We start from the raw sequence: 27,493 nt of genomic DNA, 5'->3' as shown, positions 1-27,493 counted from the left end.
CTCTGGTAGTACTAGACACATGCCCAGCCGACCTCTCATACCTCTGTGGTTTGAAGCATACTATTTTCTCAGTTGGGTGCTTGCCTGATAGTCTCCTATTTATCCCTCAAGTCTCACGTGAAAGGTTACCTTTTCTCTAACTTCATTACTGACTCTCCTTGATATTCTAAGGTATTTCCTATAAGTTTTCACTAGACACCCATCTTTACATACATACACTTTCACTAAAGCAATGATCATACTGCTTTATAGTTACTTGTTTGCACATCTGCCTCTCTTCTTCAGTGTACAGTTAGTATGTTTTCATCCACAATACCATAGCACTTCATTTGGCACTAAATAAATGTCCTTTACTTATTTATATCACTAAATAAATATTCATTCATTCCACAAATATTTACTGAGTATGTGCCAAGTCCCATCTTAGGCACTGGGAACACAGTAATGAACAAAGCTCCTGGCTTCATGAAGCTTACTGGTGAAGACTATCAACCAACAAACATTTAAACATATCCTATAATGTATAAGGTTACACAGTAAAATGGAGTAGAGATGAAAATACAGAGTGTGATGGGGTGTGTGGCTATTTTAGAAGGGAAGACCATGTTGTAAAGAGAGAAGACCACTCTGAGGAGTGACCTGAGCTGATGCTTAAACTAAGTCAGAGAGACCTATAAATTATCAGGAAAAAGAGAAATCCAGGAAAAAGGAAGAACATGTGTAAAAGCTCCGGGGCAGGACAAGTTTGGCATGGACAAGAAGTAACAGGAAAACAAGTGTGGTATCAGCAGAGTAAGAAAGGGTGAAGAGGCCGGGCGTGGTGGCTCATGCCTGTAATCTCAGCACTTTGGGAGGCCAAGGCAGGCAGATCATTTGAGGTCAGTAGTTCAAGACCAGCCTGGCCAACATGGTGAAACCCTGTCTTTAAATAAATAAATAAAAAGAAGGGGTGAAGAGGCCAGGCATGGTGGCTCGCGTCTGTAATCCCAGCAATTTGGGAGGCTGAGGCAGGCAGATCACCTGAGGTCTGGAGTTCAAGACCAGCCTGTCTAACATGGGGAAACCTCTTCTCTACTAAAAATAACAAAAATTAGCCAGGTGTGGTGACACATGCCTGTAATCCTAGCTACTTGGGAGACTGAGGCAGGAGAATCGCTTGAACCTGGAAGCAGAGGTTGCAGTGAGCCAAGATGAGATTGCACCACTGCACTCCAGCCTGGGCGACAGAGTGAGACCCTGTCTCATGAAAGACAGAAAGAAGAAAAAAAAAAAAAGGCAAAGAAGGGGCAGAGAAGTCAGTAAGACAGCTAAGGGCCAGAATGAGTAGTGGTTTGTAGGTTATAGCAAGAGCTTTGGATTTTATTTTCAGAGTGTTGGGAAGTTATTGGAAGGTTTCAACAAGAGAGTAACATGATCTGACTTACTTTTGCTAAAGATTATCCTAGCTAATATGTGAGTACAGGGGAGCAAAAGTAGAAGAAGGAAACCTGTTAGGAAGTCATTGCAGCACATCTAGGGTGGTAGTAGAGGAGGTCATAAGAAGTGGTCAGATTAATCATAGAATCTGAAAGCAAAGCTAACAAAACTTGATGGACTGACTATACGGGATGTGAAAGGAAGAGAGAAGAAACTCCTTCTCTACAAAAAATACAAAAATTAGTGGACATGGTTGTGTGCACCTATAGTCCCAGCTACTCAGGAGGTTGAGGTTGAACAGTTGAACCCAGTAGGCTGAGGCTTCAGTGAGCTGTGATTGTGCCACTGCATTCCAGCCTGGGCAACAGAGCAAGATCCTACCTCAAACAGACAGACAGACAGATGAACGCTGTTGAAAGGTCAAGTAGAACAAACTGAGAATTGCTAGTGGATTTAGCAGGATAGGGTTGTTGGTAAACTGGAATGGCTTCATGGAATTGGGGAGATAAATAACCCACTGAAATAGTCTTCATTAGAAATGCAAGGGTAGTACTAAGTAGAATATAATATTTTGCACTGCTCTATTATTCACCACATAACAATTAAAGCACCTTGAGAGTTAGTATTTATACATAAATAATGCTCACATTTTCAAAATCTTCCTTAAAAGCTATTCTTGACTTAGCAAAAAGTTCAGTATTAAAGCCCATACAAAATCAGTTCTCTGGTCATTTGAATTCAGTCTGCGGAACACATAAACCCTGCTTCTTTAGCAACAGCCAGTATACAGCTTTGGAGTACTGGCTGACTTTGTGATGTAATAGTTAATACTCACTGATGAATTTGTATACAGTGCTCAGTGTTCTGATGACAAAACTAGATACAAAGTCAAATACAAAGTTCTTTTCCTTGGTCACTACAGAAGAATGAGATCTTCAAGTAAAAAAAAAGATGGGGTTTAACAGGGTACAGTTTTAAAGATAATGGCTGGCTCAAAAGATCTACAATGGAAGTTATAATCTAGTTTTAGGAAAAGATTTAGTAATATAAATATAACCAAAAAAGGGGGGTTTGTTTGTATTTTAATACAAAACGATTTTACAATAAACCTGAAAGCAAAAACTAAAAATCTGTATTCTCCTTCCAGAGAAAACCACTGATAACATTTTGTTTTGTATGCTTATAGACCCTCTGTAGGTTTTCTGTAGTAAAAAACTAACAAAACTTACCTCAACAATTTTCAAGTGTATAACACAATATTTTAACTATATGCACACTCTTGTATGACAGATCACCAGAACATTTTCATCTCATGTGACAGAAATTCTATACTGACAGAACAAGTCCTTGTTTCCTTAGCAAATACCATTCTAGTTTCTGTTTCTATGAGTTTAATTCCTTTAGATACCTCATATTACGGAAATTATACAAGTATTCATCTTTTTGTGATTGGCTTGTTTCACTTAGCAAAATGTCCTAAAGGTTCAACCATGAGGCAGCGTGACAGGAGGAATTCCTTCATTCTAAGGTTGGATGATACTCCGTTGTACATATATACAATATTTTCTTTATCCATTCATCCACGGATGGACACTTAGGTTGCTTCCACATATTGGTTGTTGTGAATAATGCTGCACTCAACAGGGGAGTACAGATGTCTCTTTAACATCCTAATCTCATTCTCTTTGAATATATACCCAGTAGTGGGACTGCTGGATCATATGACAGTTCTATTTTCAGTTTTAGGAAGAACTTCCATACTTCCTCCTATGTTTTCCATAGGAGGGTGTGGCATTGTACAATCCTACCAACAGTGTGCAAGGGTTCCAATTCTTCTACATCCTTGTCAACACTTGTTATCTCCTGTTTTTTTCTTTGATAGTGGCTATCTTAACAGGTCTGAGATGATATCTCATTGTGGTTTTGATTTGCCTCATGATTATTATGTAGAGTATCTTTTTACATGCCTGCTTCCCATCCATGTATCTTCTTTGGAGAAATGTCTATTTAGGTTCTGCCCATTTTTTATCCAGATCATTTGTTAGAGTTGTATATTCTGAATAGTAACCCCTTGTCTAATATATGGTTTCCAAATATCATCTCCTATTCCTTAGGCTATGTTTTCGCTCTGATGATTGCTTTATTTGCTGTATAGAAGATTTTAATTTGGATGTATGTTTTTTACTTTTTTAGTTTTTTAAGTTGGATGTACATGTTTTTGCTTTTGTTACTTGTGCTTTTGATGTCATATTCAAGAAACCACTGCTAATTCCACTATCATGAAGCTTTTCCTGTTTTCTTCTATGACTTTCACAGTCTCAGTTCTTATTTTTAATCCATTTTTAATTAAATTTTGTATATGGTACACTTTCATTCTTTTGCATGTGGATATCCAGTTTTCCAAACAGGATTTGTTGAAGAAACTACCCTTTTTCCGTTTTGTAATCTTGGTACACTCAACAAAGATCATTTGACTATATATATGTGGGTTTATTTCTGGGCTCTCTAGTCTGTGCCATAGGTCTATATGTCTGTTTTTATGCCAGCACCACATTGTTTTAATTATTATAGCTTTGTAATATATTTTGGAATCAGGAAGTGTGAGGCCTCCAGCTTTGTTGTTCTTTCTCAAGACTGCTTTGGCTATTTGAGCTCCTTTGAGATTACATATGAATTTCACAGTGGTTTTAACTGTTTCTGCAAAAAACACCACACAGATTTTGACAGAGATTGCACTGACTCTGTAGATTGCTTTGGACAGTATGGACATTTTCACAATATTAAGTCTTCTAATCCACAACAGTACTGCATCAATATTCATCAGGAATATTGGTCTTCTTGTTCAGACTGAGCAGCCCTAATCTGAGAATCCTAAATCCAAAATGTTCCAAATCCAAAACTTTCTGAGGGCTGATAGTACTCAAAGGTCATACTCAAAGGAAATGCTCATTGAAGCATTCTGAATTTTGGATTTTTGGAGTACAGATGCTCGACCAGTACTATTTGTCTGGCTTTAGTTCCAGGATAATAATACCAAATGTATGTCTTTCCATTTATTTGTATCTTTAATTTCTTTCAGCAATGTTTTGTAGTTTCCAATGTGTAAGTCTTTTTCCCCCTAAGTTTACTCAGTCATTTTATTCTTTGTGATGCTACTGTAAATGAGATTCTCTTCCTTTCCTTAATTGTTAGTACACAGAAACACAATTTTGTATTCTGCAACTTGGCTGAAATTGTTTATTAGTTCTAACAGTTTTTTTTTTTTTTTTTTTTTAATCTTTAAGGTTTTACACATGTAAAACCAAGTCATCTGTGATTAGGGATAATTCTACTTCCTCCTTTCCAATTTGGATGCTTTTTATTTCTTTTCCTTGTCAAACTGCTCTGGCTAGGATTTCTATTACAATGTTGAAAAAAGTGATGAGTGAGCATCCTTGTCTTGCTCCTGATTTTAGGTGAAAACTTCATTTTTCACTAATGATTATGTTAGCTGTGAGCTTTTCAAATATTACCTTCATAATGTTGAGATAATTTCCTTCTATTCCTTGCATGTTGAGTGTTTTTATCATAAATAGGTATGCTTTTTTTGTCAGTGCTTTTACTGAATCAACTAAAATGATGTGATTTTTGTCCTCAATTGTTAATATGGTATATATTCTATATTTATTAATTTTCATATGTTGAGCCATTCTTGCATCCCAGAGATAAACTCCACTTGGTCATGGTGTAAGATCTTTTAATGTATTACTGAATTCATTTTGCTCATATTTTGTTGAAGATGTTTACAATATTCATCAGAGATACTGGCCTGTAGTTTTCTTATAGTATTTCTGGCTTTGGTATCAGAGTAATGCTGACCCATTAAATGAGTTTGGAAGTATTCCTTCCTCTTCCACTTCCTGGAAGAGTTTAAGAATAATTGGTGTCAATTCTCCTTTAAATGTTTGGTAGAATTCCCCAATGACACCATGCAGTCCTGAGCTTTTCTTCGCTAGATTTTCGATTGAACTTCCTTACTGCTTATGGGTCTGCTCAGATTTTCTATTTCTTCATTATTTGGTCTTGGTATGTTTCCAGAAATCTATCAGTTACAGGTTAGCTAATATGATGGCATATCATTGTTCATAATAGCCACTTTGATCCTTTGTATTTCTGTGGCATCAGTTGCAATGTCTCCTTTTTCATTTCTGACTTCAGTTGAGTCAGTCTACTCTCTTTTTCTGCAGCCTAGCTAAGGGTTTGTCAACTTTATTGATCTTACAATCTTTTCAAAATATCAACTATTAGTTTCTTAAATTTTTTCTATTATTTTTCCTATGTTGTTTATTTCTGCTTTATATTATTTCCAAGACCCTATATTTTTTTTGGAAAACTTTGCAAGTTTTACTTAAAAGCACAGGTTCCTAAGCCAGTTTTTTCCAATTTATTTTCCTGCATTCCACAGTAAAAAAAAAAGCATTTCACAGTAAACAGACTCATACACATATGTGACTTAAAAAAAAGTCCAGGCCGAATGGAGTGGCTCACACCTGTAATCACAACACTTCGGGAGGCCAAGGCAAGCAGATCACCTGAGGTCAGGAATTCGAGACCAGCTTGGCTAACATGGTGAAACCCCCGTCTCTACTAAAAATACAAAAATTAGCTGGGCATGGTGTCAGGCACCTGTAATCCCAGTTCCTTGGAAGGCTGAGGCAGGAGAATCGCTCGAACCCAGGAGGTGGAGATTGCAGTGAGTCTAGATCATGCCACTGCACTCCAGCCTGTGCAATAGAGTGAGACTTTGTCTCAAAAAAAAGTAGTCCATAAAATACTTACCCTTAATATATGCACTGCTCTTACTTTTAATCTATAATTCTTCACTTTTTAAAAATTTAAGGCTTTTAAAATTCTTATAATTTAAAACCCAATTTATTCACTAAGTTGATTTCACTTGAATAAAAGTTTAAAAATATTAAGTTTTAAAATACTATCCTAAACAGTATATTCAACATCAGAAATGTATACAACAGGCATAGAAAACATTATCTGTTTCAAATAATTTGTAATTCTTGTTGTGGAGCAAGGTAAAAGAGAAAACATGAGTAAAAATTGGAAGATTATTCTTTGGCAAAATAAAATTAGAATAAGAAAATAATAAAATTGAAAATACACCCAGTCCTTTCTACACTTTCAAAGTCTTCCCACTTCCAATGTCAATCACAAGCACAGTACAACTGGCCTTCCATATCCGTGAGTTCCATATCTATGGATTCAACCAACCCACAGATGGAAAATATTCAGTTAAAAAAATTGTGTCTGTACTGAACATGTACAGATTTTTCCTTGTTATTATTCCCTCAACAATACAGTCCAACAAATATTTACCTAGCATTTATATTGTATTAGATATTGTAAGTAATCTAGAGATGATATAAAGTATAAAGGAGGATATATATAGGTTATATGCAAATACTGCCATTTTATACCAGAGACTTCATCCTCAAATTGTGGTATCCAAGGAAGGTCTTGGAACCAATTCCTCAGGGACACTGAGGGTCAACTGCATTTACAAATAAGAAACCAAGAAATGTCCTTCTCCTGCATAGGAGCTTCACTTTAAAACACATTCAACACATACAATAGCCAAGAGGCACTGTGTGTGATATAATAACATAAATAATTATACTTGGAGAGCTGAGAAATGGCTTCATATTCTAAAAACTATAAAATCTGCTAATGAACCACAACTGATCCTGCTGTAGTTTTCTTAATGCATCCTTCCGTAAATGCACTTGCACTAGTTATTATAATACAATGATCTATTTCACACTTGAAAACACAAAATAATTCCTATATCTGCTTGGAGAGTCATTCTTACTTCTATTCAAACCAAGTTACACAAAATATACATTACAATTTAACAGAATAAGACAATAATTTCTAAAATTAAAGTCTACAGTGAAAGAAAGTACTCTACAGATCTTCTTTCTAACATATCTGGACTAAAGAAAAATAAGCTTTTAACCCAGGGAGAAACTCATTGAGAGACCTCACATAGATAGACCATACTAAAAGGTGTGTAAGAAACAGAATCACTAGCAGGGAGCAGAATGAAAAGTCAAACAGCTCTATTCAAACTGCCAAACTGTGCCATGTATATGGTGATGTCTTCTTCATTGTGAAAGTCTATCCTCACCCCATATGCAATGCACAGCTGTACTACAACCTCCAGATCACTGTTTTTCTTTAGTAGAGTATCTGATTTTGTTGCTTCTTTCTCTTCACCATCTGTCACTTATTGCTACTTTGGGTCTATCTATTTCTCTTAACCTAAAGAGCACTGCAAATTCCAAGGTGTCCAAATTACATACAAAGTAACAATAAAAGGCTTCTAAGTAAGGATCTGAGGTGTTTCCTAATTGAGCGAAGTATATGAACTTTAACACATGAACTTTATATTTTGGCCACTTACCATATCTTATTTGCTCATCTGCCAAATAAGTTGACTTAACTCACTTGACTATTTTATGTTCAAAATAGTAACATCTCATTTGATTCTCCCAACAACCCTATGAAGTGGAAGGATTACTAGTCCAATTCTACAAATGAGAAAACTGAAGTAACGAAGGTGTTAAATTATGTGTCCACCAAGGCCAAAGGACTAGAATATGGCTGAAGATTATCTAGATCCTAATCTAGATGCTCTGAGATCAATGTCTGTGCTCATAAATGCCTATGGCAATATGAATATATCAATGTGGTTAGTATTCCCCACTTAAATAACTTTAACAATCTTATGGGAAAAAAATACAGAAATAACTATCTCAATTACTTGATGTCTAGGAGATAAGAAGCCCTAATTGCCTTCTTCAATTCTCCAAAAGCTACTCTGAAAGACCTAACTGAGGCAAAGAAATGAAAAGCCAAACAAACACCAATGGGTCAACAAAGCTGATGGGAAGTTTTCAAGGGTCTAGCCTTATCTAGCATTACACTGAGCCTATCCTACAGTGGATCCAAACAAGACTCTCCCCATTGCCACTTCAAGACTTACTTGCCAAGGATGACTCAGGGCTGTTCCTTTTGAGACGTAGTTCTAAGTGATCTCTGAATGCCTACAGAATATTTGTACATTTTAGCTTTCAATAAATATTCCTTGAGTAAATGTGGGGTGGGTATTCCATGTTCTCTGCTGCCACACCAAACTGTAAGCTTTTCTGACTCCCCATCATACCTACAGCTCCCTGAAAGCAAGAAATAACTTATTATTTTTAGAGTCTCATACCCAGCACCATTCCTGGCACATATGACATTCAATAAACGTTTGGTAAATAAATGAGCACAAAAGCAAATGTGCCTGGCACAAAGCAGTATCAATTCAGATGTTTCTTAATTTGAGGTTGTGATTGATTGTGTGTGTGTGTGTGTGTGTGTGTGTAAAAGGTATGTGTATTCTTGAACGAAGTTGAGAATTCTTTTGGCCAGGTACAGTGGATCCTGCCTGTAACCCAAGGACTTGTGGGAGGATCACATAAGTCCGGGAGTTTGCAACCAGCCTGGGAAACATAGCAAGAATCTATCTCTACAAAAAAAATTTTTAATTAGCTGGGCATGGTGGCATATGTCTATAGTCCTAGCTACTTAGGAGGCTGAGGTAGGAGGATCACTTCAGCCCAGGAGTTTGAGGTTACAGTGAACTAAGACCAAGTCAATGCACTCTGTCCTGGGCAACAGAAGGAGACTTAATTTCTTAAAAGAAAAAAAAAAAAAAAAAAAAAAGGAAACAAACAAATGTTATATTTTATCTTTGGACTCAACTCACTAGCTATTTCCTACTAAAGCAAACCTTTCTCGATTTATATATATGATACATATATATTTACAGAAAGAGACCTTATGTGCAAACTAATGGTAACAGCAAATTGAACTAGAGCCAGATGTAAGCCCCCCATCCAATAGCTACTTCATTCTTGTAAACCATAATTTCCTGCCCCCATCAAAGAAATGATACTCTGTATTTTTAAAGTACTAGCCATTTTTACAGATGGGAACTATGTAGACATAATCCAATTATAAGAAATGATTAAGAGACGTAAGACTATGACTGTTTCTTAGATTATAAAAACCTTATACAGGCTGATATGCCTTAATCTGAAAATCTGCAACCCAAAATGCTCCCAAATCCAAAACTTTCTGATCACTGACATAACACTCAAAGGAAATGCATGCTGGAGCATTTCAGATTTCAAATTTTCAGGTTAGAAATGCTCAAATGTTAAATATAATGCATATATTCAAAAAATTTTTTAAATTCAAAATAAAAATCACTTCTGGTCCCAAACATTTCAGATAAGGGCTACTCAACCTGCAGCATGTTGGATTTAACAAACTCTACATGGCAATATAATTTAAATTTGTACCCTACAAAATGAATGAAGCACTGGGCTAAAAGTGCTTGTATACAGCATCTCTCTTAACCTTTGCAACAACTCTTCAAGGTGTATATAACTGTTACCACCATTTTACAGATGAATAAATGAATACTCAAGGTTGTACATCTAGCTAGTAAGTATAGAAACCAGAATATATACCCAGCTTTGACTAATATCTGAGTTATTAGCTACTCACAACTCTATCACAGTATACCCTCATCAAAGCAAAAATTTTCTAAATCATAACTGCATAACTCTAACATTGTAATAACATACTTGCTTTTAACTATATCATTCCGAGAAGGATTACTGCCTTCATAAGCTCCACACTTACTTTCCCACCTTAACCACTGAAATCTTGAATCATATGAGGGCTATTTATCACTAATATCCTTTTTCTGAAAATCATACTTTGCCCCTCCACTGCCATGAAAAACACCGTTGGCACCCACAGCAATGCTCTGTATAAAATTTGCCATAGCTATTAGTGGCAATGATCACTACCTTAGGTGACTCTGGAGTCTCAGAAGACTTGAACACTCTAACAGAAGTTCTAATGGTTTACGTAAGATCCACCACACCAAATGCTGAGTAAAACAATCTAGAAAAAAAAAAATTACATGATTAAATATAGTTAAATGTCTCTCTACATGGAACAGCTATTTGAGAAGATCAATTGTATGCTATTTTTGTTCCAAAAGAGCAAGGTTTGCAGATTTTATTTATTTATATACCAATAGGCTAAACATCAAAACTGAAGAAACCAAATTGTCCTGTTTTTCTCAACATTCGAAGACAATCAGGCAAGAGAAGTTCATTCACCATAACTTACATATTAAGATATTTTTTTCCTTTTCCCTTTTTCTGACTTACCTCCATGGCCTCAATGAATTTCGGGCCATACATACATAAATGGTAATTAACAAAGTAAACCAAGGGTCCTTTCTTCTACTCTCCCTCTGAAGAAAGGAAGGAAACTCAGAGGTTCTATAGAAACATACCAAGATTTCTACTGGATACATTCCAAGTCTTCCCTCTTCCTCACTCTGTATTCAATCAATGGAGAAGTTCCATTAATCTTTATACCTGAGTATCTCTTTAATTTGCCTGGTTGTCCCTATCTCTAACATCACTACTCCAGGTTAAACCAACACATACAAATGCCTGGATTACTAAGGTAACCTATCTAACTAGTCTTGGTGACTGCTTTGCTTCTTTCCATTCATTCTTCACCTTCCAGCCAAAATGACTCTTTCAAAACCATGAACTACTCAGATGTCACCCTCCCTAAAGTCTTTCAATGACTTTTTATCATTTTCATGATAAAATCATAGCTTAACATGGCTTAGAAGACTCTAACCTGGCTCCAATCAATTTCTCCAGTCTTACGTTTGGTCACTTCTGTCTTCATATGCTTTATAGCCCCATGGCTCTTCTTTCAGATTTCCAAACTCTTCACATTGGTTTTGTGGGGTTTTTATTTGTTCTGCATCTTAGCTACTGCACAATCTCTTCCCTTCACCTACTCTACTTCCCCACAGCCTCAAATTTAACCTAATTCCTATGTAACCTATTTAGATCTGTATCACAGTTCTTTCTCTGAGAAGCCTTACCTAATCATTCCAGATAAGACTGGGTGCCTCCTTCCATATACCTCTCCTACTACAGTTCTTATCATTACTTTAGTATAATTACTTCTTTAACTATCCAGTCTTCCTCATTAAACTATATTTTCATTAGAGAAGGGATTATTACGGGTACTTACCCACCCCTCCATACCCCAACACTCAGCACAGTGCCTACACACATAGTACAGACATGACTTTTTTCTAATTGAATAAGTGCACAAACAAAAATGAAAATCTGGAGGAAAAAACTGAAAGGAACAGATTTAAAAGATATTTTAACCATCAAAAATTCCATATCAATACACATCCTCAACAAATAAATGGGACTTCTAGATTCTGCTTAGAATGTAGAAAGCTAGAAAGAATGTCATTTCACCCTTCAAACAAAGTAAAAGATGAATATTGTGCAAAATCACAAATTTTCTTGAACCCAGCACAAAAGTAGGGCAACCTTAAATCTAAGTAACTAATCTAAAATCTAAGGAAAGACAAGATTTTAAAGGGAGAGATGGGACATGAGTACTTTACCTGTAGTCAATATCAGACACCATACAAGCCAATAAAAACTTGGTTAAAACTTTTTAAAAAAATTACTACAAGCCAAACGTGAACCTGCAGCTAGGGGAAGTAAACAAAACAAACAAACAAAAAAAAAACCCTTGACCCACCCCCTTAAAGAAGAGGCAGGATCTCTGAAAAAGCCCCATACCTGAGACCCAGAAAAAAAAAACAAAAACACCTAGCTAAAACTGAGACTAGAAAAATCCAACGTAAAATGTCCTCCCTATCTCCAACCAAAAGGAGACTAGCAAGCCTCAAACAACATGTAACAGCAATGTACTACAGTCATGTGTCACAAAATGACAGGGATACAGCCTGAGAAATGCATCATTAGATGATTTTACTGTGAGAACATCACAGAATATACTTACACAAAGACAGGATAGCCTGGCTATAAACCTGTACAGCATGTTACTGTACTGAATACTATAGGCAACTGCAACACAATCGTAAATATTTTATCTAAACATAAAAGGGTCCAGTTAAAATATGGTATTATAATCTTAGGGGACCGTCATCGTATATGCAGTCTGCTGCTGACCAAAACATGGTTATGTGACGCATGACTGTTCGTGAGCAAAGAGCTAAAGAATGGAGAAATACCTTCTCTGAGAGGCAAGTTCAAAGGGAAGACCTAAGCCTAAGGGTGGAGCAGACATTAAGAAAAAGTCTGGCAAACTAAATCCAACCCTAAACACAAAGTAATGCTAGAGAATCTTGAAGCCTGTGGTAAATTAAAGGTAAACTAGCAACAACAAAAACCCTCAACATTACTCCCCACCACACACACACACACACACACACACACACACACACACACACATCTCAGGAAAAGACAAAGAATGTCCATTTCCAGGCATAAGTACTATTTAACTGGTTCTCTATACAAAATGTCCAGATTTCAACAACAACAACAACAACAACAACAAAAAGGAGCAAAGAAAAAAACAAAACAAAACACAAAACTGCACTGTCAAGAGACAAAGCAATCAACAGAACCAGATTCGAATACAACCATCATGTTAGAACTATCAAACATGGAATTTATATATTAAATGCTGCAACGAAATATGTAGATAACATGCATACACATATATGTAATTTAAGCAGAGGGATGGAAACAGTAAGAAGAAATCAAATGGAAATGCTAGAAATAAAAATGTAGTAACAGAGATTAAAGCCTTCAACAACCTTATCAGTAGACCAAGACAATCACACAATCAGTAAAGACATCAACAGAAACTACTCCAACAAAACATGACAAGAGAATGAAAAACAGAACACCCAAGTGCTATGGGACAATATAAAATACTCCAGCATATGTGTAACTGGAATTCCAGAAAGAAAGATAAGACAAACAAAATATAAAGAGATAATAACAAAAATTTTTCAAAATTAATAAAGTACATCAAACAACTCCAAGAAGCTCACAGAACACTAAGATGCATCAAATAAACAAACAACAACAAAAATCCACAATTAGACACATCATATTCAAACTGAGGGAAAAAAATAAATGATAAAGAGAAAACCTTGAAGCCTGCCAGAGTTAAAAAAAAAAAATGGTACAACATCGTGGAACAGAGTAAGACCTTTCAGAAACTATGCAAACCAGACACCATTAAAGTGCTGAAAGAAAAAACTGTCAATGCAGAAATCTATATCCACGAAAATATCTTTCAAATTGAAGAAGAAATAAAAAAATGTTCAGGCAAAATATAATTCACATAACAAAACACTAACAAAAATAAAATACGTGATTATCTCAAGAGATGTACTTAAAATATTTGGCAAAATTCAACATCCATTCAGTCAACTAGGAATAGAACTTCCTCATGCTGATAAATCGCATCTACAAAAAACAAAGCAAAGCAATAAAAACCCACAGCTTATATTATACTTGACGAAAAACCAATGCTTTCCCCCATAAGATGCAAAAACAAAGACGATCACACTTGCCACTTCTATTTGACATTAAAATAGAGGTTTTAGCCAGTGCAGCAAGGGAGAAAAAAATATAAAAGACATCCAGATTAGATGAAAGAAGTAATACTGTCGTTATCTGTAGACAACATAATCTTCTGCATAGAAATCTCATAGAATCTATAACAAAGCTACTAGAACTAAGTAAGTTGAGCAAGGTCATGAGGATACAAGCAGTTCTATATGTTAGCAGTGGAAAAAAAAACGGAAAATGGAAGAGTATCATTTACATTAGCACCCCAAAACATGAAATGCTTAGTCATAAATCTAACAGAGTATGTGTAGAATCTATGCTGAAAACTAAAATACATTGATAAATGACATCAAAAATCTAAAGACAGATCATAAATGAGACGCTTCAATATTTAAGATATCAATTCTCCCCAAAATGATCTTCAGAATTAAATCAGAATCAATCCAGAAGGACATCCTACAGAAATTAAGAAGCTAATTCTAAAATGAATAGGAAGAGGCATAGGAACTGGAATCGCCAAAATAACTTTGAAAAGGGACAAAGGTGGAGACCTCACACTACCCGACTTCAAGTTTACTATAAAGCTACAATAATCAGGTAAGTGTCATATTGGAGAAAGGGTAAATACATAGATGAATGAAATGCAGTAAGAGTCCAGAAATAAGACTCACACTTATATCAACAATTGATTTTCAAGAAAGGTATAAAGGAAATTCTATGAAAAAGAGAGCTTTTCCAAAAAATGGTACCGAAATAAGTGGAAATTCATTTGCAACAACAAAAACTGTATCCATACCTCATACCATATACAAAAACTAACAAAATGACTCACCTATCTGAAATGTAAACCTAAAATTTTAACACTTCTATCAGTAAATATGGAAAAAATTCTTTGTGATTTTTGGTTTTGCAAAGGTTTCTTAAATATAACATCAAAAGCATGAGCCATAAAATAAAATAATGTAAAAATCAATAAGCTCAACTTCGTCAACAATCAAACTTCTGCTCTTCAAAGACATATAAGAGAATAGAAAACAAGCCATAAACTATGAGAAAATATTTGCAAATCACATCTATGATAAAGAACTTTCATCCAGAATCTCAAAACTCAGTGCCAAAAAAACAACAAAATAATTTGAATAATATTTCACCAAAGATATAAGGATGGCAAAAAAGATGCTCAAAATCATTTACCATTAGAGATACACAATTCCATTTACACAACATTCTGGAAAATACAAAACTATGGAGACAGAAAACATGCCACTGGTTGCCAAAAGCTTGGGATCAAGTAAGCGGCTGACTATAAAGTGACAAGGTAATTTTTTGCATTGATGAAACTGCTCTCTCGGCATTTTAATTGCATGGGAGTTACAAAAGTGTATGTTTGTCAAAATTCACAAAATGTACTCTATGAAAGGTGAATTCTGCCACATATAATCTTAAGTTTTTTAATGAAAAAAATGACATCTCTTTAAAATTCCTGCCAAAATACAGCTGACAGCACTGATTCTTTAATTTTTTTAATTTCTGGTTCTTGGCTTTAAAATATACCTATCTAGTAGCCAGTGAATAATCAGTATAGCCTTGAAGTTATCTGTAAGACTCAAGATTCTTAAGTCTTGAGGCTATAGTCTTTCCCAATTTAATTCTGCAGTTATTACTTAAGACTTCATTGACTTACTCAACTTTGCACAAGTTAACGATGAGAAACTTGGTCTCTTTTGACTGTCAACTCCATCATCTCCTCCATATATGACCAAACTACACAATCCTTTGCACTGCACTCAGGCAGATATACAAAACTATATTTTTAATTTGAATGGTTTTATTTTGAACTATAGAAAAAAAGAGGGCTCTGAGAATTCTGAAGTACTTTGGTAATTACAAATAACATTAGGCACTTCAATATGTAAGAATTTTTTCTAAAATGCATTTCTTCCCAAACTTTCTCATTCAAAAGCTTAGGTTCACCAGAGCATACAATATATAAACTAAGCTCACCTTGCATTCAAGATTTTCCATGATTTGGTGTCAATCTACTATTTCAATAATATTTCTATCATTCTCAGACACAAATTCTCCATTCTGGGAACGATGGCCTCCTTGTCTACTCCTTCCAACTTCTGAAATGCCCTCCCTGATAATGTCTAATGCCCTCCTTAAACGAGTTGTGTTTAAACTGAGATATCTCATTGCCATTATATCACTGTCGTTATATACTACTTTATACTCTTATTCAAATATTTCATTTATGAATGTCATCTCACACTATAAGTTTCTTAAGGGCAGATAATCTCTTTCACACACTTATCCTGGGAATACAATAATATTCAGAGAAAAATGGATGTAAGAATTGATTCTAAATTACTTTAAATCTTATAGTAATTTAAAATTAATTCAATAACTTCCCAGAAGTTTATTTTGTACTTTGAGAAACTGAGGTAAGGGGCACTAGACTTTGTTCCCTGAGATCTCAGCTGTATCACACTCATCTTCGTATCTCCAGAGTTGAATACAGTGCCTGACAGATGAAAAACACTAAAATATTTAAATATTTAACTAAATTTCACTTTCTAAGGCCGCAAAGAGATGGAATCCTGAAGTTCTAGTCCAATTCTCCCAAGATTAGTACTTTGAAATGTTCTCTAGTTTCTCATGTTTGTTCACATATTCTTCCAGAATATACTATAAATATAGCAAACACAAAAGCTGTTCTAGCTCCTCTTTTTAAAGCTCAAAAAGCAACCATCACAGTATTGAGTGCATGCATAGTAGGTGGGCAATATTCCTATCAGAGTTCTTAAAAAGCAACATACAGGCAGCTCACAGACACTTCTTCCCTGCCCCATGTAAAAACATGTTAGTTACTCTTCCTATTGGGAAGATTTATTTTTCATCATCTTTGGCACAAATTCTAGAATGCTATATGCCAGGTCCCATGCCCCAATAAATATGCATCCACAAGCAATTACGGAGATAGATAGCTTATGGGGCGGGGGCACTCTTTGGTCAGGTCCCAATGCTAACCTGTGGTTAGTGGGAGAAAAAAAGAGTAGGGGGAGGGGTGTGGTCCTGTGATTAATCACTGCCCACTCTGCTTAGGGGTATTTATCACAGCCCGCTGTCAGGTAAATCACTGGAAAAACACCTCTTCAGTAATTAATGTGAAGTGACGGATGGACAGCCCCTGGGCCCATTAATCAGGAACATCAGCAGCCTACTGAGATTATGAATGTCAGGATGCATAAACTGCCGGTGGATCAATAGGCCCAGGAATTCATCCAAGGCTCTCATTTCCGAAGCATCTCCGGTACATTAGGCTCCCTCTACCCCTCCGCCAATCTGAAGTGAAAAGCAAGGTTTCAGAACAAAGAGCAGGAGCTGAGGTCTAAAGTGACCACTGAGAGAAAGCAGTCAAGGAAGCTGGCCATGGCTAGGCATGGTACCAGGACAGGTAACATAAGCACAGAGCTATACTGACGAAGAGGCTCTCTTAGAAGGTTCAATGTTCCTGCAAAACAATTAGGAAGACACGGTACACATCCAATTATTCAGGGCCTGACTGTCCATTTTAGAGATCATCAAGTTTCTTACTTCAAATTTTTTACCCATTTCCCCATCTAAATTTTCTTTCCTTTCATATTAACACCACCAAAGAGTAGAGAGAAATAAGAGGGAAAAAATTCCATTCTTGCAACCTAACACTCTAGGTAAAAATGTTGATTTAAGAGGTAAAACAAGGATTTACATAAAATAAAATCAGTGAATTATCTTTGCCTCATCCCTAAGTACCACAATGACGCAAATACTAAAAGTAGCCAGAGTCTTAAAAAAAAAAAAAAAAAAAAAAAAAAGTCCCCACCGAAAAGGTCTGCTCCACTTGTAAAATAGTCTGGAGCTGAAAGACTATTTCTGTCTACTTGTCATCCCAAGTTTAGTCAAATTTTGTATGGAAAGTAAGCCTGGGCTAGTCTCATATTGAACATATTCTAGGCTGGCAGTGACGGGAAGGAGACTGCACTTGCTGCCACATCCCGCCAAACCCCAGTGCTGTGCTTTGTGGTCAGACTCAGGCCAGGGCTGCAATTGTTGGTTAGAAAGTATCTCAGAGTTACGGCTGCCTGTTCCGCTAAATCTCATTTCATCCTACTGATGGATGGATGGACAGATGGCTGCCTGGTGAAAGCAGCATTATCAGCCAGCTTCTATGGAGCCTCTGAATGATGGATAGCCCTCTTTCTACTTTCTCCAAACCACCATCGATCCAAGCCATATTTCAGCGGTCAGAAGCCCAGTAATATTAAGACACACAATCAAGTTAAGTTACTTGCAGTGTAAACCTCTAGAACAGAAATCCTAACACCTCTGCTTTGCTGTCATGAACCACTGCTAAAAATGTTACAGTTTCATTCTTTCTAGCTGCTAACCCAATGAATTCCAACAGCTCAAGCCCAAAGGGAACAGCTGGGCTCCATTCCTAGCAGCTACTTGAAAAGCTAGTTTGCCTGCCAAATTTTTTACTAGCCAGTTCATTTCTGTGAAATGAACTCTGCAGCAGTAGTGAGCAGATCTGTGAATATGTGATATCCCGTGGAGTGTAAAGCTATTAGAACCATCAAACATCCTAGAGTCTGTCAGTGATATAATCACTAGCCTCAAACATGTGTAGAGACTTAGACATACTAAACAGACCTTCTCTACCAACACCAAGGATAGTTATTAAAAACCAGGACAGATTAAAATTATCTTTTGCACATAATCCTAAAATGCTGTTTCTACCCAGTCAGCTTAACTGGCTTCTACCCTCTTGTGTACATATCAAATATAATAGTAAGTGCTAATCTTTGTCTGCTTTCACAAGCACAATTCTGTGTCCATTTGCTCTAACACATTCTAGACACTCATCTCAGCTTGTCTGGGTATTTAGCCTCCACGCCTTTCCTTGCTCCTTCCATGTTATCATCCTGAGCTCTCAGATAGCAACTTGGACTGGTATAATTGAATGCTGTGTCAAAGTTATTTCCCCACTGGTGTGGCTGGAAGAAATGGACTCTGACTCCAGCTTCATGACCACAGATTCCCAGAACCTACCCGCCCTCTTTTGCTTACTTATCCCCAAATGCCTTCTTCTCAAAATGTTTCACTATTAACTATACCCCAAATCAGCTTGGCCTGGCTCCTCCTAGCCTTGGCTTCTCTTGAATGAACTGCTGCCATCCTGAGCCTACATTCACAGAGAATCAAGCCTGTATTTGTTTATGAGGCTAACAAATCTCTCGGTGGAGTAGTAACTGTCTTTCTGCTTGCTATTATGGCAGTTTACTTAATACTTTAATATTTAGATCTTAACATCTATAGCTCTGCTTCTATCAAAAAAGAATATGCTACTGAGTAAAGATACTACTTTATTAAAGTGTTGCACTAAGAATCCCACTGCCCTTCAAATAAACATTAAAGAATTTTTACAGAGTTTTAGAATTAAACTTACTGAAAGGGATTGTATAGGTCAGAATTCAACATCCTAGTTTTTCAGAAAAAGACACCGAGAATCCAAGGTTGTAATTTATGTCCATGGTTACGACTGGAACCTTGGTTACAGTTATAAGGGCTGTGCTCATTCTACTATATTTCTCAAACATTCTGTTTTTATCCTTGGAATTTCAGAGAGAATGAGGGCAAGGAGGATTAAGTGTTGTGTGAGTGCCTATGTGTTCTGGGGAAGGAAGGTGACCACAAATAATGAAGTTTGGTCACCTATACTATTGTGCTTCCCATCAAGGTTGCCCAAAGGTCATCTGAGAGCCATTCACTATCTTATAGAACAAAACTGGATGAATACCTGACAATTAGATACCTCTACTCCTTTCTTCTTCTTTCTTTAATATCTGCCCCAGTCCTATACAGAAAAGTTTTGAAAAGACAAAACCAGAAAGATACTGAGTGCAAGTAGAAGCAGAGAGCAAAAGGCTTTATGACTTAACCTAAATGAGCAGAGGAGCAATGTGTCGTCTTCATTTCCAAGAATGCCACATTCTGATCAAATACAGAGCACAACTTCACTGACTGGACTTCACCCTCTGGTGGTCAAAATGTGTCACTGCTATTATTTCCCAATTTCTAAGCTTACCTCCATACGGATCTTCAATCTTATAGCTGAAGCCAGGCACAGTGGCTGACGTAGACAATCCCAGCACTTTGGGAGGCCAAGGAGGGAGTACTGCCTGAAGCGAGGAGTTCAAGACCAACCTGGGCAACACAGCAAGACCCTGTCTCTAAAAAATTAAAATAAGATAAAAACTTAGCTGGGCATGATAGTGCATACCTGTAACCCTAGCTACTTGGAAGGCTGAGGCAGGAAGACTGTTTGAGCCCATGAGTTTGAGGCTGCAATAAACTATGACTGTGCCACTGTACTCCAGCCTGGGTGACAGAGCAAGACCCAGTCTCAAAATAAACAAACAAAAAGCTTATAGCTGAAAAGAGCCTTCAAAAACCATTTGGTTGAGGCATTTATCTCAGACTATTTGAGTGGTAACTAAGACCAGAACCCAAACTAGCAGTTTTACCACGATTATAGCTGTATTTTCAGTTTTCAACCAAGTATATGCTCAGGATATATGCTGAGCAAAGTTTAATCAGGAAGTTAATTGTGCTGAAGAAATAATCATATAATGCACATCAAATCCAAATATATTATCCACACTAATGCTCATTACCATTAAGGATAAATTATCAGGATTACTTTTCCATCCCATTCCCCACAAAAATGTGTCTCATACACTGGACAAGACTTCTACTATGACTATTCTTGGCACCAGAAAAAAAAAAAAAACATAAAAACAAAAAAAACTTCTAACAATTCCCCCTCCCCCCCAAAAAAAGTTGTGTTAGGTGAGTAATAAGGAATAACAATTCTTTAAACTGTTAGCTCTATATATTCCCTAAGCTCAAATAAAGGCTGATTTATTTACATTAAGTAAATATATTTTAGAATAACCAATTCTGTATACTCATTTGCAAAGCTATCTTAAACCAAGACAAAGATTCTTATCTTTCATTTTAAAAAGTCTTTTTAGAGTTTCTACTTAGTTAAGAATGAACTATTAAACCATGCCCAAGAGAACAATGAGATATTTTTCAAAATCTGCTGCAATGAACCACGTCTAATTATGTTTTCTGTTTCATTACAATTTAGGCCCTACAAGCAAAAGTGAAGTAGTGATGAGCAGTGCCATTAGTAGTAGTAGAAGAAGAGAAAGAAGAATAATCAGCTACCATTTACTGAGTGCTTACTATGTGACAGGGATTGTGGTAAATGTTGTATATACATTATATCATTTGGTTCCAACTATAGTACTAAGAGAAAGCTATGATTATCCCAATATTATACATGAAATCTGAAGCTTAAATAACTGAAGGTCACACAACTTCTAAGTGTTGGTTAGTATTTCAAAGTCCCTGCATTTAACTACTACACTAGACTGCTGATACTCAGCAGAATGGTCTCAAAATGATGTATTAATTTCATAAATATTCACAATTTGCTTAGAATCCATGTAACTGCAAAGCAACCAAAAAGAGTTCAAATACTGCTGCTGTAGAAAGAGAAACCCAAGTAAGATAAGAGTGAAAGACCTTTAATGCTTTCATGGCATGCCTATTTCCAATAACCTTCCAGACTGAGAAGTGCTAACAATAATTCACTATTGTCTCTGAAACTTCCTCATTCACCTTGCCTCACCCTCAAAGCCATATGGTAAAGAACCTCACCAGGTGTCAGGAGAGAACTCCCTCTCTTCTATTCCCCATAAGAATAATCTCTATTCTTCCTCCTACCAACTCCTCCAAGCATTTGAAAATACTGTCCTTCTCTACTTCCCTTCTCCAGAGGCACATTTCAACATGGGACCATCAACCAGTGAAACTGATAATACACTTCTCACACTGACAGAAGCTCAAAGTAGAATGCACGGTAAACTTTCATATCCTGAGTCTAAAACAGAAGAAACCTGTACGTCAAATACCAACTGCAAACGGTATTTTCAGATGCAATCTTAAACAGAATATAATACAGTGTTTTAATATTAGTCTGCCTTGGTCATTTATATTTATTGCCTCTGCTTCTCTGCCTGCAGCTGGACAAAGAAGAAACATTTCATGAAAAAACCGAGTATGAAGACAACAAAAGATACAAAATACATGATTCCAGTAGGATCTTGGAGGTCCCAAAATACATAAAAGAAGTAGCATGAAAAGGTCTTTCTCATAACATAACACAATTCATGCCCCCAACTTATTTTACACTCCACTGGCTACAGTCGCCATGCATCAGCACCAACTGATTTCACGCTTTACAGGCTGGGAAACACTCTGCAGCGTCGTCTCTTTCACACTCCACTGACATGGTAACCCCACAGCTCACCAGCTTAACTGCTCCAAGTTTAATGTTAGCACCTATTACTGACCACCTCAAAAAGCAGTCATATAAAAGCTTTAATATAACTGAACAATAGCAATATAATATGTAACAGAAAGGTAGAGAGAAAAGTTTGCTTCCTACTCTGCATATGTAACTGGTGGCAGGGGGCAGGGAGAAAAGAAAAAAACTCCCACCTAAAACTTCCCTCATTACACATCTGGAGGTTGGTCTGTTTCTACAGTTATTGGAAATTAGTTCCTCTCCTGGGTCTATTCTGGGTTTAACTGACATCCTATAGTTGACAATAAAGGAGCTCAAATGGATAAGGCTTTGGGGGCTTTACCTCAACCTTGACATGTATTAAACCTGATTTTTTTTTTCCTCTTTAAAATTCACAGAGAGAAGCTAATAAACCACTCAGTAAATTTTGAAGGTAGAGACCACCGGACTTAATCTCAGCTAAGCGCCACATATACTATCTCATTTGATACCAACTACAATACCAAGAGGTAGCTATTATTATCCCAACTTTACAGATAAGAAATCTGAAACTTAAGTTACTAAAGATCACACAGTTTCCAAGTGTTGAATAGGATTTCAAAGTCTCTGCACATAACTACTACATTAGACTAGAACACATGCCTTCTAAAAATTGTGTTGGGGTAAAAATGCATAGCACGGAAGAGTTTAATTTTTAAAATACCAAATCATAATACAACAAAAATGAATTAATTATAAATGAGGTAGGGTCTGTCTGTTAGAGACAGTTTCAGCTCTTTTTCTATCGCCTCCCTCCTTGGAGCCATACCAGCAAGTGTGAAATGTGTCTGGTGAGAAACTGAAAAACCAAGAGCAAGTTTCAGGCAAAGAAAGCATTAGCAACTTAATAAATTTAAGAGTTTCTCTTCTATGCAGTTTCAAAGTCTACTAATCGGGAGTTTCAAGAATAACAAATAATTACAATACAGTAACTTCTTCAAAACAATGTTACTTTAAGGAACAGAACGCCTGTATACAGGGCTACAGAAGGCTTTCAAAAAAGAATCATCTGCTAAACGAACATGGCTCAGGTATTTAAACAATTTTTATCTAGAATTCTTATGATATAAAGAGAAAGATAATTGTTAAAGATGGGTTAAAAACCAACAATAGGCAATGGCAATTTTTTTTAACCATCAAAAAATACTTATTAAGTGCACATATTATATTGACATCACTGCTGGGGTAGTAGAAATTATAAGGTAGAACTACAAGTAATAATATGGTTTAAAACACATGAGTTAAAAATGAATTGGAAATACTTTTTAAATGTTGTTTTAAGGGAATATATGCCTCTAACTGCCAAATAAAGAGAAAAGCAGTAAATGATAGAAAGCAGAGGAGAAAAATACCACTAACGGCTTGGAATGGGTGAGGAAAATGTCATAAAGTGGGTGGAACTGAGGCTAGGCCTTTAGAAGCAGATACTCAAATACAGAATTGAAGGGAGACATTACAAGTGGAAAGAACAGACTCAACATGTGAAGAGGCAAAAAGTCAGAAAGTGTTATTTTGGAGAGTTACAGAAACTAGTTGTCTTAGTTCAGGCTGCTATTACAAAGTACCACAGACTGGGTGGCTTAAGCACAACAAAAATTTCTCATAATTCTGATAGCTAGAAGTCCAAGGTCACGGTGCCAGCATCGCCTGGTTCTGGAGCAGGCCCTCTTCTAGGTTGCAGTGGGTTGAGAATACATGTGTGTGTGTATATATATATATATATATGTATATGTGTATATATATGAATATATGTATATGTCAGGCGTCCCCAAACTACGGCACGGGCCGCATGCGGCCCCCTGAGGCCATTTATCCGGCCCCCCGCCGCACTTCAGGAAGGGGCACCTCTTTATTTGGTGGTCAGTGAGAGGAGCACAGTATGTGGCGGCCCTCCAACAGTCTGAGGGACAGTGAACTGGCCCCCTGTGTAAAAAGTTTGGGAACGCCTGGTATATGTAATCTCGTATAGCAGAAAGAGAGCAAGCTAGCTCCCTGGCTGCTTCTTGTTTTTTTGCTTGTTTGTTTTGTTTTTTGAGATGGAGTTTTTGCTCTTGTTGCCCAGACTGGAGTGCAATGGTGTACTCTTGGCTCACTGCAACCTCTGCCTCCTGGGTTCAAGTGATTCTCCTGCCTCAGCCTCCCAAGCAGCTGGGATTACAGGCATGCACCACCACGCTGGCTAACTTTTTGTATTTAGTAGGGACGGGGTTTCACCACATTGGTCAGGCTGGTTTCGAACTCCTGACCTCAGGTGAACCGTCCGCCTCGGCCTCCCAAAGTGCTGGGATTACAGAAGTGAGCAACCACACCTGGCCCCTGGCTTCTTCTTAAAAGGGTAGTCATCTCATTCATGAGGGCTTCACCCTCATGACTAAATTACATCTGGAAGGCCCCACCTCCAAATACCATCACACTGGTGAGTAGATTTCAACATATGAGTTTAGGGAGAACACAAACATTCAGTCCCCAGTACTAGTCTGGGCTACGGCCAAAGGTTCATTGTAGCAAAGCTATTTACTTTGTTGTAACTATTTTCATACTGAAAGAAAGAATTGAACCATAACTTGCCCACATTAAATTCTACTCCACAATCCAAATAATATCCATAAATTCCTGCCTTGATGTCTGACAATGCTTGCTGTAGAAACAGTAACAGCTGATGGTATATGTACCAAATCAATCAAATAAACCACAAGATACACATCCATCTGAGATGAATGGCACAGCCATTGTGGATCTAGATATGGTAACTGGCCTTACTACCACTAAAATAATTCTTGGAAAAGATAAACCCTATCCCCATTACCCTTACCTTTCCAGTTTGATTTCCTGGTATGATGTGATATTTCTAGTCTCCTCAGAAGTTTTAATTCCATGCAACCCATGCTTTCATCAATAGAACATATAACCTTACAGGGTTTCTTGTTATTTGTATTTTTGAAAGAGTCTCACTCTGGCACCCAGGCTGGAGTGCACTGGTGCAATCACAGCTTACTGCGACCTCTGCCTCCCTGGCTGAAGCTATTCTTATGCCGCAGCCTCCCAAATAGCTGAGATTACAGGCATACCCCACCATGGCCAGCTAATTTTTTTTGTATTTATAGTAGAGATGGGGTTTCCCTGTGTTGACCAGGCTGGTCTTGAACTCTGGGTCTCAAGTCATCTGCCTACCTGGGCCTCCCAAAGTGCTGGGATTACAGGGGTGAGCTGCCACACCCAGCCAAACTTACAGTTTAGATGACAGAATGAATAACACCTTGAAAGGAAAGGTGAAATACAGTATTTCCACCCCACCCTCCAGCTATTTGTTTCAGAGCTGTATTAGCAGAACCCAACAACTAAAACGCCTTCCATTCAAATTGCCCACAAAACTTAGAAGCTGCTCTGCTCTTGTCTCACTTCTTCCCCTCCCCACCTCCTCTATAACTTACATACAACCACCTCACTCTGCTGTCCACTTTCCCCTACTGCTGCCCAACAATTCACAGGCTGTCACAGATTGTCAGCACTGCGTTTGGGGACTTGAGAAGTACTCTTGTGGGACAGCGCGGTGTGTTAGTACAGCATTTTCCCAGATACAATGTCACTCTTTATAGCCAGCTGCAAATTAGCTTCTTCTTAAAAAAAAAAAAATAATACTCCTAATAAGACAGGTACAAGGAGATTTCAAATAACCAAGATTAAAACTCATTTTGATTTGCTCTGAGACCAAGGCCTTTTCAGTCATGCACAATGAAATCCTACGCTTCTACTCACATGAGCTATGCAAAACATCTAGAAATACCTAAGACTGTTTTCTGATGCTAACAAAAGCAAAAAGACTAAGAAAAAACCAAATCTAAGGATAATCTTGTTCCTCTCTTTTTTCTTTGCCTACAGTTCCTCATCCCTGGATTCTATTTGAGACTACGTAGTTTAAACTCAGCTCTCAACATCAACGTTTATTTCTTACTGTGTTTAGCTGTGCAAAACCATTTAAGAGAAAATTCGGCAAATCACCAGTATTGTGTCATAATTTCCATCCAAGTTTTGCAGTGTGCGTCAGCAGCATATGAGTATATTTATCTTCTGACAATTGCTGTGACCAACCCTCTGGTTACCATTAAAGCTATCACGCTACGCATTGGCTGGCCCATTGTCACTGGCTACACAGCAGAGTCAGAAGCTGAAATATACTCAAAAGATCATCAGAGGATGTGAGTAAGAAAATCTCACAAAACAGCAGGTTTTATCAACCTACTAAATCTTCCTTGAAAAAAAATTTTTAACTGACAATAAATACTTATAGGGTAATATTTAAACATTAAAATCAGTTACCTTTTTTCATTTCCAAGTTATTTAACATTTTTCATTCTGTTTTATAATACTTTACCATTTAAACGACCACCTATTCTTCCTGAATCAGTTAATCAAACCCTTGAAATAACACTGCATCTCTGCTGCTTACTATATAACTAGGGAAGCCAGAACTTGTTAAGAAGGATGTTAACTCTCACTGTTACAGTGAAAAGAGACAGAGCAAAGCTGGTAATCCAACTTTGAAAACTAATCCCAATATTTAAACAGCACCTGTTCTCCTCTCTACTACAAACAATAAAATTAAAACAGATAGTAAACAGAAATAAGAAAATCTTCAAAAGACCCTACATCTTTCAGGAAACTGCCATTTTCAAACTTGTTTTATATGACAGTTACAAAATAAAATGACACTGTAAAAACAAAATACAAGCAAACAAATCTTTAAACAGACAATACTTCCATAAAATATCCATAATAAAGGCAACTTACCATATAAGTGACATTTTATTTTCTTAATAATAAAACTCTACAACATGCAGATACACTGTGCCTGAAGGCAAATTGTACAAAAGTTCCTTTCTAACCGACGGCAGCCTCACCTAAAAAACAGTAATAATAAAAGTTATTTTTATACAGTTATTTCTTTGACACCTGTCTAGGCACTTAACTTTCATTATTTCACTTGGTAAATACTAAGAGTTTAACACAGTGATTTGCCACAGAATGTGCAATGAAGACACACATATAAAAACACTTT

The 27,493-nt window shown here is 36.8% G+C and overlaps 1 protein-coding gene across 13 annotated transcripts in view; it reads right to left on the bottom strand.

The window, feature by feature from the left end:
• R3HCC1L (R3H domain and coiled-coil containing 1 like) overlaps window positions 1–27,493 on the bottom strand; it is a 125,282-nt gene that overhangs the window by 43,008 nt on the left and 54,781 nt on the right. For 4 of the 13 annotated variants that reach the window (XM_074382720.1, XM_074382722.1, XM_074382719.1 and 1 more), the window contains 2 exons: window positions 27,226–27,335; window positions 20,107–20,251 (listed from right to left, as the gene is read on the bottom strand). The exons of 2 other annotated variants lie outside the window; for them this stretch is intronic. In XM_074382720.1, coding sequence (XP_074238821.1) covers window positions 20,107–20,251; window positions 27,226–27,228 — 148 coding nt within the window. In that variant the 5' untranslated portion in view covers window positions 27,229–27,335. Of the gene's footprint in view, window positions 1–8,452; window positions 10,432–20,106; window positions 20,252–27,225; window positions 27,336–27,493 lie in introns of all 13 variants that reach the window. 7 more of the 13 variants (XM_074382724.1, XM_074382726.1, XM_074382727.1 and 4 more) reach the window with 4 other exon arrangements.

The sequence above is a fragment of the Saimiri boliviensis genome, chromosome 12 (genome assembly GCF_048565385.1).
Source record: "Saimiri boliviensis isolate mSaiBol1 chromosome 12, mSaiBol1.pri, whole genome shotgun sequence".
NCBI lineage: Eukaryota > Metazoa > Chordata > Mammalia > Primates > Cebidae > Saimiri > Saimiri boliviensis.
This window is presented reverse-complemented; position numbering and strand designations above follow the sequence as displayed.